General features: G+C 39.4%; 1 protein-coding gene across 1 annotated transcript in view; it reads left to right on the forward strand.

Annotated features, from left to right (window-relative positions):
• The first annotated feature begins 207 nt into the window (after positions 1 to 207).
• Positions 208 to 12,110, forward strand: part of NEURL1 (neuralized E3 ubiquitin protein ligase 1) — a 311,929-nt gene continuing 300,026 nt past the window's right edge. Inside the window, exon 1 of the mRNA XM_089690257.1 lies at positions 208 to 668. Within this exon, the coding sequence (XP_089546383.1) occupies positions 578 to 668 (91 nt within the window). The 5' untranslated portion in view covers positions 208 to 577. The remainder of the gene's footprint in view (positions 669 to 12,110) is intronic.

Genomic DNA, 12,110 nt, shown 5'->3' on the forward strand with positions numbered 1-12,110 from the left:
TTATTTGCAGACTATACTGAATTTACTATAGAAGCTGTTGTGGTAAAGCAGGTACAGGGATGGAGAGGGGGATTTAAAGGTGGTGGTAATAAAGGAAGCATCAGCAGGTACTGGTGATGAGAAAAGTTTCCAGCTTACAGAAAGGGGCGGTAGGGGCATTGGATTGGCCAAGTGACTGTCTGCCTTTTTATTCATGAGACAATGCCAGGTAGCAGGCTCAGCCTCTGCTGCCTACTGAAGCTGACAGCTCTGCTGGCTGAAGCAGCACCAGATAGCAGGCATGGAGCTGTCCCCACAGCACCTTCACATAAGGGGGAAGATTTCAGCAATAGCCTAAAGGGAAGGAGACAGATCCAAAGCAGGTCATAGTGGAGAAACAGCAGCAGCAACAGCAGCCAAAGGTGGAGGGAGGGGAGAAGACAGTGGGGGCTGTAGTCCCTCGGTAGCAGAAAAGAATATATTAGCGGATACAAGGAGCTACAAACACAAGATTTGCACTGATCTGTCAGCAGCAGCAGCTCTGCATCATTCTCCCTAGGCTCATTCTTTTCTTGCTGGGATACTGCATTTGGGTGCCATGGGTAACAGTTTGTCCAGCAGCATTCCCACATTTCCCAGAGGAAGCCAAACAAGAATACACAGAGTCCATCAGCAGCACCACATCAAAGGTAGGTAGTTGAACTAACCATTGTCTAATGCAAGTCCAGTATCGTGCAGGAGCAAGCCCACCCTCTCCCTGAAAGAGAACAATAGGGACCTCCAGTGCTGAAGTGCCTGGAAGTGGCAAGAGATGCTTATAACCCTACAGGTGTCCTCTCCACACATTTGCTGGGATTATGTCATCAGAGATGCTGCTCTATTCTGCTCTCATTTCTTTGCAGATTTGTATTTTTTATACTCATGTACAGCTCCAGGGTATACATTAATGTCTCAATTACTTTATCACAAGACGTCTAGATATGGACTCATTGACTCCAGGAAATACAATCGCAAGATTGGATTTTATTATGCCGCTGTTATCACGCAGATAATTCAAGTTCACTGTGTCTGCCACATTCTCTCTCAGGTTATATATATATATATATATATATATATATATATATATGTGTGTGTGTGTGTATTATAGTGACTCCATTTGTTGTGCATTTTTGGGGGAAGGATGAGGAGGATTATAGTGCTACTGTGATTTTGCAACCTGGCAGTATATATAGTAGGTACTGGCTTTTGGTTTCCTTGGTGCTAGCTGCTTTACAGTAGCATGATTCACAATTTGCCTGGTGCCACAGTCTTGCTAGTCTTTATGTTAATGAATGAAGTTAATCATCACAGACACACCTTCTTTCACTGTAAATAGGATAAAGATGAACTCTACAGTAATAACATTTTAAACCTTTCAATAGCTTTACCTGCATTTTGTTTGGCTTTTAGATATACGATTATAAATATCTTCACTATCTATGTAAACATTATATACTGTGCGTTATATATGGCTAATTTTCTCACTTTTTTGATAATTATATAAGATAAAGAATTTGTCTTCCTAGGCCTAGGTATATACAGTATAGCTTTCCCCCAGCCTTTCTCTGAATTTGGCTTAATGAAGGTTAGTTTTATTTGTCATATGTCAAGCTTGCTCAACAAGCAAAGAATTGCAGTTCCACAAAAGCTTTTAAACTAAGTCTTCTTACCTACTGAACATGTGCATTGCCTTTGCTGAATTCTGGCTTACATACAAATGAGTTGTATGTAATGTTTTAGAACATTACTTGGGATTCAGTGGTAGTCTATGATATATTATAGTACATTGAAATGTTGTATTTTTAGCTTCACCAGATCAACAGACACAGATCATTGGTGTCACCAATGAAAATTGAGGAATGTTTATTACTTGTTGCCCAGATGAACACCTACATATTTTGCTTTGCTTTTCAGCAGAGACAAAGAGCCTTCTATATATAAATGTTTTCTGCAGTTCTACAGAACAGGTGTATTATTTAGTTTAACAGACTTCTATTTGTTGACTATTCCACTTCTGAGTCTTTGAAAAGAACTGATGGAAGTTCTATTTACTGTGCTTGAAGTCCAAAGCGAATGAAGTGATCCTGTCTCTACCTGAAAAACATTAGCCCTGGTTCACACTGATGCGACTTGTCATGCGATTTTACTGTTCAAATCGCATGACAATCGCATCCAACGATTGGCAATGGAACTGTTCTAATCGGTGCAACCCCGAGAAAAAGTTGAAACGTAGTTCCTGCACTACTTTTGCTTATTTTGGGTGCAACTTGCATAGACAACTGTGCATGAAGTCACACAGATGTCTGCAAGTCGCACCTTAAGTCACATTGATGTGCGACTTTGAAATCATGCGAATTCAAGTGAAGTTGCATGATTTCTAATTCGCATGCAGTGTGAACGGGGGCTACCAAAAGCACCCTGTCAAAGAAGAATGCCTCTCTTCCCAGTGGTCTGTGACACTAGTCTTCACTCCAATGGTAGGGCACTGCAGCACCAGACTTCTAGGTGTGTCTGATGCAGTCTCCCTTGCTGCACACTGTAGTTCCACCCATTAGAGGCTAACTGGCAGAACCACATCACAGCAGGGGAGACCGCATCAGACCTACCCAAAATTGCTGGATACCGATAGTGGACAGAGCTTTATAACACAGCAAATATTTGAGTCCCAAGCTGAAGGACAATTAAGTATTCTTTTATGGAGCAATTATGGTTTAAAATGTATGTAAAGGCAAAACACCCAGAGAAGGGAAATCTGGGGAAATTTCCCTTTACTTCTTGAACTGGAGTTTCAATAGGAAATGAAAATCTCTCCAGAGATTTGGTTGGATTTCAGTTGTAATAGGAACAGGTGTCCCCCCCCCATTGGAAAATTTTCCCTCACCTCTTCCTTTGATGACAACTCACAATTTTTGAATTGTCACCAGACCAAATTAGTGGGGGTAATTTTTCTGATTGAGAGCACAGACTGCAAACAACTTTTAAAAGGGTCTAACCCATTCCTACTGTTTCCAAAACAAAAAAAATGCCGTCACATACAGTATTTTAAGATTTTTAAATAGTGACAAGGTTGCTTTAAATTAATAAACAATCATTTGATTTTTCCAAAACTTGAATTTCAGCCATTTCACCAACTTGACCCATATGTGGAACAATCAGCACCACATGGCTCAACAAACTTTAATCAGATGCAGTCACTGTTTGGGTATTCTGAGAGCAACGGCAGGAGCAACTGTCAGAATACAACAGAGGGGGATTTCTCTCTCCATACCGATTAGTTTGGATGGGGGAATGTATTGATCTCTCTTGTTAGGCTCTTGTTGATGTGTATGGCTATTCTCAGCTGTACTCTGAAGTCACTAATAAGGGTTAAACTTCCAGGCTCCACCTGCCATTTTGCTAGACAGGTGTGAATTTGATGTGGTGAAATAAGGACACTGCTTAGGAAGGACATCTAGACAGTTTGTGTGTGTCACCTTACTGAGTTTTTTCCATACTATATTCCAATGCTATCTGCAGGTTTATTAATTGTTAACTGACTAACATTTAGCCCCAGGCTACTCTGGTAATTAAAACCTATGGTCTTTAAGTGATTTAACCACTTGTTTATGGTCACTATATTTGGCACACAATGGAAATCAACATAGTTCTAATGAGTAAACTGTCTACAAGCAGTTATATTTCCTAGTAGCAAACTGTTTAGCCCTGGTCTTATTCTACTGTGTTTGTAAAGAGAGTGTCATTTGTTTACAATGGGAAAATGTCAGTTTTTAACTCCTGCCTTAGCATTGGGTCCAGTTCAAACTCATCTACTCCAAGCCATTTGTCAGGTGTTCCCTTTGTCTTTATCGTTCAGATGACTGAACAATCACTTCTTTGAAGTGAGAGTGTGATGTCCAGATGTCCAGGACAGATGAGGCCCATTGCTGTCTTGGCCGTCTTGTACTCAGTCATTGATTATTGTATATTGATTTGTACCTAAAAAGGGTTTTACTTTTAAACTTTATGTCTAGGCAAAAGCTTTTTTTTTAAGTTTTGGATTGCTTGGGGAAGGATTAGAACCCCTGAAGAGCTTTTAGGGCTGGTTTATGCCATACATGCATGGAAACTGACATGCCAATTTCACTTGCAGAGACATCAGTTTACATGCGCGTTTCAATTAGTTTTAATACACATTGCAGATTCCTGCGCAGAAAAAAGTTTGCATATGATACTAGTGTTGTGGTATGAACAGGGCACATAGAGAACAATTGATTTTGGTGTGCCCTTGCAGAATGCATGCAGAAGAACTGATGTCTCTGCACCAGGGTGTGAATGAGTCTTTACTGTTGTCCAGTGCTCTGTACACATATTTTCACCACTTTCTGTCCCCAAGACCATAGTTTTTCCAGAGAGGATGTGAGAGAAAACCTGCATCGGGGATGCAGAAATGAAAAAATGTGCCAGGGGTTCAGGCCTTCCCATTCTCTACTAGACAGCAGTGCAAATCAGAGAGGGCTTCTAATCCCTTCCCACTCTATCCAGAACAAAAACATTTTTTAGCTGGACATACACATTAAAGGTGTCCACAGAATGCCATTAAGGAAAATAGTTGATCCAACAAATTCGAATACCTGTGCCAATTGTCTCTGTACCCCTACAGTAAGCCAATTGTCTTTGGTAGTCCTCACTCTGAGACTCCTGGGATTCTTGAAATTCCAGGTTGATGACAAGGCAATATAAAGAAAATGTTTTTATTGGGCTAAGACCTTTAAAATTACATATATAACTAATCTAGCAATAGCATTAACACAACAGGGTTTGTTTTTCTGAGTCCCTTCTGTAATATAGCTTTATTACCTGTTGATCCTGCAAGTATGTTTTTTTTTTCCTTTTGAAAAATCAAAATCTGTTAATCTATTGAGATGAAAGTGAGAGGGTTGAGGCAGAATATTTAACACTGATGGGGGTGGTTGCAATGGTGAGGTTTTTATGTGTTTAAAAACCTAAAGTGGTTATAAAGGCTGAAGGTTTTTTTACTTTCATGTATTCTACACATGAAGGTAAAAAGACCTTATGTGTGCAGCAGCCCCCTTGCAATTGAGCAATATGCACAAGAGCTCCGGCTCTCCAGGGACTCTCCCTCCTCATTGGCTCCTGCTGCTGTCAATCACAGCCAGTAAGCCAATGAAGAGAAAGGAGACAAGAGCCAAGCCATGGCTCTGTGTGTGAATGGACACGCATTCCCACACAGTGAATTTTTATAAATTTCCTTTAATATTCCTTTTAATTCCTAAGGAAAAAAAATTATTTCTACAACTGCTTAAAAATTGTTAGCCGGAATTAGGCTTTAATTTGTTAATCACTATGTAAATTTCATCCAAATCTACTAGTCCCTCAAACACTACCTTCTCCATTGCTTAATTATGCTGCTGTCAAAAAGGGGTCTACGAAGCTCCTCCACAGATACAGTTGTCAAGAGTAAGAGTACTCACCTGAGCCTTTACAGCAGGGAGAAGCCAACACCAGTGATGTCCCGATCACACACTTTCTCAATTAAGGTATGTTCTGGTGGCCTTTGATGGGACCCATGATGAGGAACAAGTGAAGGGTGCTGTCACAGCTTGAAGCGATACTACAGACCTATTTTTACCAGTAAGTGCATATGGGTGAAGGAATTTCATGGAAGAGTTGTCACAACTGGATGCATGTCATTGGTTTACATGTCCATTGAAGATTGTGGACTATTTGATTTAACACAAGCTGTTTATATTTATTTGGCACTAAGCACTTTTTGGTCACTTCGTTTGGTGTTTACTCGATATATACAGATACATATGATATATACAAGGTATTAAGTATTAATGCTCTATGGGTTTATGATGCTGCTTTTGAGCATGTTTTTTTCACTGGATGATCTATATTTGGAACATATTTATATAATGATTGATTTTTATTTAGTGTTTTTTTAGTGTTGCATTGTTTGTTTGTTATTTATTTTCTTATTGGGTTGGTCCGCCTTTTGTGCTTGCAGCTCTCTGGTTTCCAAGAGCTCGCTACATCTCTCTGTTTCATAGGTAAAAACAAATGCAGCCACCACATCTAAGGATTGGTAAGCAGCAGTCTATAAAACTTTTGTTAAATTGCTGCTTAAAAACGGTAAATAACATGTACGTTCACTGAACACCAATGCAGAGCAAGGTTTGCACTCAGCACCAATGAAACTTTAGAGTTTGCAAACTGAGCAAAACTTCAAGGGGATAAATGTAATATTTATTCAGTTATGTATTGTTCTATTTACAAATATTTGTTATATCTACAACTCACTGATCACACTAATGCTCTGTGAGCTGTAGATCAATAGTTATTTCAGGGGTTCCATTGTGCTAGCCTGTTATCTCTATAGAGATTCTAAGACAAGGATTTACTTGTGTGGTTTGTATCTCTATCAACTCCCACAGGTTTGAAATGAATGTGTCACACTTTCAAATCTGGATTCCCCATTTATTCATTCTACTTTATGACAAATCCATTGGGGAGTATGATGACATCATTTGGCTTAGTAATGGGTGCTTTTGTTGGGTGGAAATTAAAACTCTAATGGGAATTTGTGACTATTAGAATTCCCAAGAGAGATAAGAAGCCAGATGTGATTTGACCAAGCTAAATGATTTCTGGGTACAGTTGGCCTCTAAGAAAAAAACTTTTTAGGTCAGCAGAGGATGTTTTATTGTGTAGTACAGACCAAGTATTGCATCACTACAAGGTAGTTATAAATAGACCTCTATTCGAGGACAGTTTCATTTTGAACTGATTTAACTGGCTAAATAACTGTAGGAAGCAAGTCTGTGAGTCATGGTGTAGTGTTTGGAAAATATTCCCTTTAGGAAAATGACATCATGCAAAATAATGGTTTGCAGTTCTGCTTTCAAAAAGGTTCTGCAGCAGCTGCATCACTACCACTTTATTGTGGAGGAAAGGAAAGAAAGGGGAGAGCGATCAAGTGTGGAAGCACTTTTATATATGTACTGTGCAGTAAAGACAATATCATGTTTTTGTTTGTTTTATAGACTTTACTTTGTGCAATACTCTGGATTCTAGTGAGATACAATTAAAGCTGATATATATTTATAAATTGGTGTACTACGCCAAACTGCACCCATTATATGTCATTGTTTAAATGCTATGAATTAAGGGGAAGAGCGCTGTAGATATTAATGTTTGTATAATATCAGGTCAGTATTCATTTTCTACCCTTCAGCTTCATGCGCCTAGTAATGCCTGTGGTTTTCCATTTACATGAGAAATAAACAAAACTGATAGGATCTGACAGGTTATGCTAGGTTTAGAGGCACAATTTGAAATCATGAATTTCAATGGAAAAGGCTCTGGTTTCTGGGAGTTGGGTTTTATTTTATGTTTTGTCACAACAGCAAAAGGTAGATAATTATGATACAGACAACACTATCAAATATTTTTAAGCACGCTCAATCTATATGTTCAGGAGAATTTTGGCATTGCAGAAATGTTTATTGACAGAAAATGCCTGAAACCACAACACTGTAAAGCATATGCTCTTAAAGTAAACCTGAAAATTCATTTGTTACCTAGCTGTTATGCTGATCCACTGAATTTAGTACTTTGCACCACTGACCCAGAACCTGTATGCTGTTCAGGATTCAGGAAATTAAGAGAAAAGTCAGAAGTCCTTCTTTGCATACATGTTCAGGCCACTAACTTAGACTTTAAGGGCCAGTTCACACTTGGATTGCACAGGAACGTAAATGCTAGATGTGCGGGCTCACTCCTGAGCCAGGCTGTGTGTGTCCACGGAATCTCTGGTTGTCACCAGAACTAGTATCTCCATTGTAAGGTTTCCCCTCCGTTACTTTTCTGGTGACAATCCAATATGTGGGATTTTCTTTCACTTTCGCACTCTGTGATAATGGAAAACAGGACAAATGAAGAGGGAGAATCTTTTTAAAGGGGATACAGACAACAGTAAAAACCAGACAGTGGTTCTAATCCCACACCACTCTATTTAACCGCTTCCCACCCAGCCAATGCATATAAACAGCTGGGTGGGACAAGCGCAGATCTGGGAGGCTGTACCAAGAGGCGGTGCTCCGCCTTGGTACCATGTGATTGCTGTGCCCAATCACAGTGATCACATGTCCAGTAGTAAAGATGGCTGCCATTCATGCAGACATTCATAACTACTATGAGCTCTGTGGTTGGTCACAGCAATCATAGTGCAAAAGAAAAAAAATGCCAATAATTTCTCTAGAGTAATACTACGGTACTATAGTAACCCCACACTTCTCTGGTGACAGGATGTAATTTAAAAAAAATTGCAACCACCCAGTATTGTGACATTGTACCACTGTGGCGGTGATAATGTACAGTGGCTGGTTGCTCTGATATCACTATAAGTCAGTGCCACCAGCTATTATCTCTGATCACCACCACAGAATTACACCAGACCAGTGTCCTAATCACCGCTGCACCAGTCATTATCCCCAATATGCACCACCCACTCAAAGTGTCCCTAATCACCGCTATTCCAGTCATATTGTCCCTGATCACAGCCACACCAGTTACAATTTCCCTGATCACCACCACACCAATAATATTCTCCCAAATCACTGCCACACCAGTTACAATTTCCCTGATCACCACCACACCAATAATATTCTCCCGAATTACTGCCACACCAGTTACAATGTCCCTGATCATCGCCAAACCAGTCATGCTGTCCCTGATCACAACCACACCAGTTACAGTGTCCCTGGTCACTACCACACCAGTTGCAGTGTCACTACACCAGTGCAAGCCAGCAAGGTTGTCCCTGATTGTTGCCACACCAGTCCAAGTGTCACCTGACCAGTATGAGTCAGCAGCAGTGTTCCTGATTGTTGCTACACTGGTCCCCAGTGTCTTCAGACCAGTACAGCCATAATCAGTGTTCCTGATCACTGCCACATCAGTGCAGTATTGCCTTTACCTGTCACCTGTAATGGCCTGTTTATTAACCACATTTCTACCTGTTGCCTGGACCAATCCTTTGCCTGTTTGCTGACCATATCTCTGCCTGCAGACGGAACTGACCCATCTGCAGATACAACTGACTATGTTCCTGTGAGACACCAGTCCTAGCCATCCCCTGTGGACAACTGCACTCCTGGAAGCACAGGAACTCTTTTGTTCAGCCTCCTGTACTTCCTGGTCTGTGAATATGACAATCCTGGGGGTAGCCATTTACCAGTAGGCTAGACTTGCTTGGCTTATAGAAATGGGAACTGCTTTTGGTGACGCTACACTAAGCTATATTCTCTGGCTACTCATATGGAGGCAACCATTACAGTACACTGTTTTTTACACAATTGGTTGATTTGTGTAATAGTCTCCCACATGTGGTATCACCATACTATACTTTTTTTTGCTTTCCAAAATGTGGTAATTTTGTGGGTGTTTTTGCTGTCCTGGTGCTCTAGGACCTCCAAAAATGTGATAGACAGTCGGGAAATTAGATGCAAAATTTATCCCCCTAGAACGCCTAAAGGCGCTCTTTGGATATTTTGGCCCCTCTATGTGGCTAAGCCATGAAGAAAACTCACACATGTGGTGTCCTCATACTCAGAAGGAGTAGCAGAATGTGTTTTGGGGTGTTATTTTAAATGTGCCTATGCTTTGTGTGAGACATAACTTGTTAAAATTACAACTTTTTGAGGAAAAAAATATTTAATTTCTTAATCTTCCAAAAAATTGTGACAAAAACATCACAACTTCAAAAAACTCATTATGCCTCTCACTAAATACCTTGGACTAACTACTTTCCAAAAAGGAGTCATTTGGGGGTATTTGTGTTGTCCTGGCATTTTAGGGCCTCATGTACATCAGGACTGATCAATTTTCAAATATATATACCATACACTGATTTTGGTTATTTGTACCAAAGAAATGTAACAGAATACATTTTGGCCTAAATTTATGAAGTAAGATTATTTATTTTAAAAATTTTATAACAGAAACATGGGTTTTTTTTTTCAAATTTCAGATAAAAAACCCAGTGGTAATTAAATACCACCAAAAGAAAGCTCTGTCTCAAAAAATTATAAAAAATTTAATTTGGGTACAGTGTTGCATGACTAATTGTCATTCAAAGTATGACAGTGCTGAGTTCACCTTTTTTTAAAACAATTATAAATGCACATCTTTTTGTAAGTAGAAAAATGCATTTATTAATTTATTTTTATTGTGAGCCTGTAAAGCATTGCATTCATGATCAGGAGATAATGAGTGCAATGCAGGGCTCTTGCAGACTGTCAGTGTAAGCTGTCTGCCTGTTCCTTGTACAAGCAGGCAGTTAAACAATGACAGGAAGAATTAACAAACTACCTAGAGCAGTCACAGTGCTCTGGTTGTTTGAGAACTGCAAGCCATGAGCCACAAAGGCTGACAGTAGTTGTAGTTTCCCATTCACAGAATTCTATGAATTAATTACATGGCTGGGTGGGCCGACTCCACCCAGCCATGTTTTTTTTAAACTGTGACAGCAGGTGGAGGGAGAAGATCCCCAGCCTGCTGTCACAGTGGGGATTCAGAGGGGCGCAGGGGCAGCTGCTGCAGTAACATGTTACAACCTGAATATGGGTGTAACATGCAACATGTTATAAAAGTTGAACTTATCCTTTAAAAATGGCCTGGGCAGGAAGGGGGAGAAAGTGTTCAGTATTGCAGTGGTTAAAACTATAACAAAAAAAAAAGTTTTGCTTTTAGTTAAATTCTGAAATAAGTGTATCCTTTTATTTTCACTGAGACAATGTAATAAACACAAAGCAATAAAGAATGCTTAATCCTTTACCACATGCTGATGTAAATAGCTAGCTACATATTCAGTAAAAACGAAAGGTATTTTAATTTGCCTTTAGTTATACTTTTATACATGTACTGGTAGTATTTGCTATATGTATTTCTTCATTTTCAATTCATTTCATCTGTGTTTTTTTTGTATTTCTCCACATGACATGCACTCTAAGTCCCAGTGATTGGGATAAACTATAACACTGCCAGGGGTGTTTGAGCAGACACAGCAATGGGAATCAGAGGTGACTGTTGTCAGCTCTCTCACTAGTGTCACTATCAGTTTTGTTGGGCAGCTTTGTCTACTTGTAAATGTGTAGATAAATGTAAATAAAATTATGTAAATAAAAACTATGACATTAAAAAATGTGTTAGCTGAATGGTATTAAATGTATAAATCACTTACAATTTCAGAATACAATATGTTTTGTCCTTTACCCCCCAATCACATCAAATCCAATTTTGAAATCGCGCAACTTACAGTGAAGTAGCACGATTTCAAGATCGTGTGACCTGCCAATTTCATTGTGATTTGCAAGACATCTGACACAGATGTCTATGCAAATCGCAACAAAAGTAGTGCATGTACTACTTTAGAAATCAGTGCGGCTCTGACCAAGTCGAAACTGCACCGATATGATCGCTCTAATAGCTGATAATAGAGTGCGACTTGGCATACGATTTGCAAGTTGCAGGGCATGCAAATCGCATGTCAAGTCACACCCGATGTGATCGGGAGCTTATCCTTCAATTAATAACTTCAAATCATGACTTATTGGGGTTGAAATAATCCATGTTTTTATATATAATGACTTGTAGTACAGCTTCTACATAGGCGTCATTAAGATGAAACCTTTTAGTAATCACTGCTAACCTTATTTAAGATCAAATATCAGAGCATAAGATTGATAATAAGTCAGTAACTGAAAAACAGACCAAATTGCAGATTCTCATGGTCAATGAAACACAACTGAAGCATGAATCAGGTGTATTATTTTTAGCACTGCAATGATCTGAATCCTCTATTTACTTATATAGGTAAGCTTCTCCCTCCTACTCCAGAGAGAATTTCACCTACCTTTGCTTGAAACTGTCCCATGTTGGGTAGGCATTCGGTCTGTTTATACCACACAGACAACCATTGCAGAAAAAGTACTCTTACCACAAAGAAATGCTAACACAGAGGCTTTAATTGCAGTACTAATCTGAAATGAAGTAAAGTCTGCCTTGATGAGATATTGCTAGGAGTGATG

Source organism: Staurois parvus, unplaced genomic scaffold (genome assembly GCF_062004578.1).
Source record: "Staurois parvus isolate SC_StPar_1 unplaced genomic scaffold, SC_StPar_1.0 ptg000525l, whole genome shotgun sequence".
Taxonomy (NCBI): Eukaryota; Metazoa; Chordata; class Amphibia; order Anura; family Ranidae; genus Staurois; species Staurois parvus.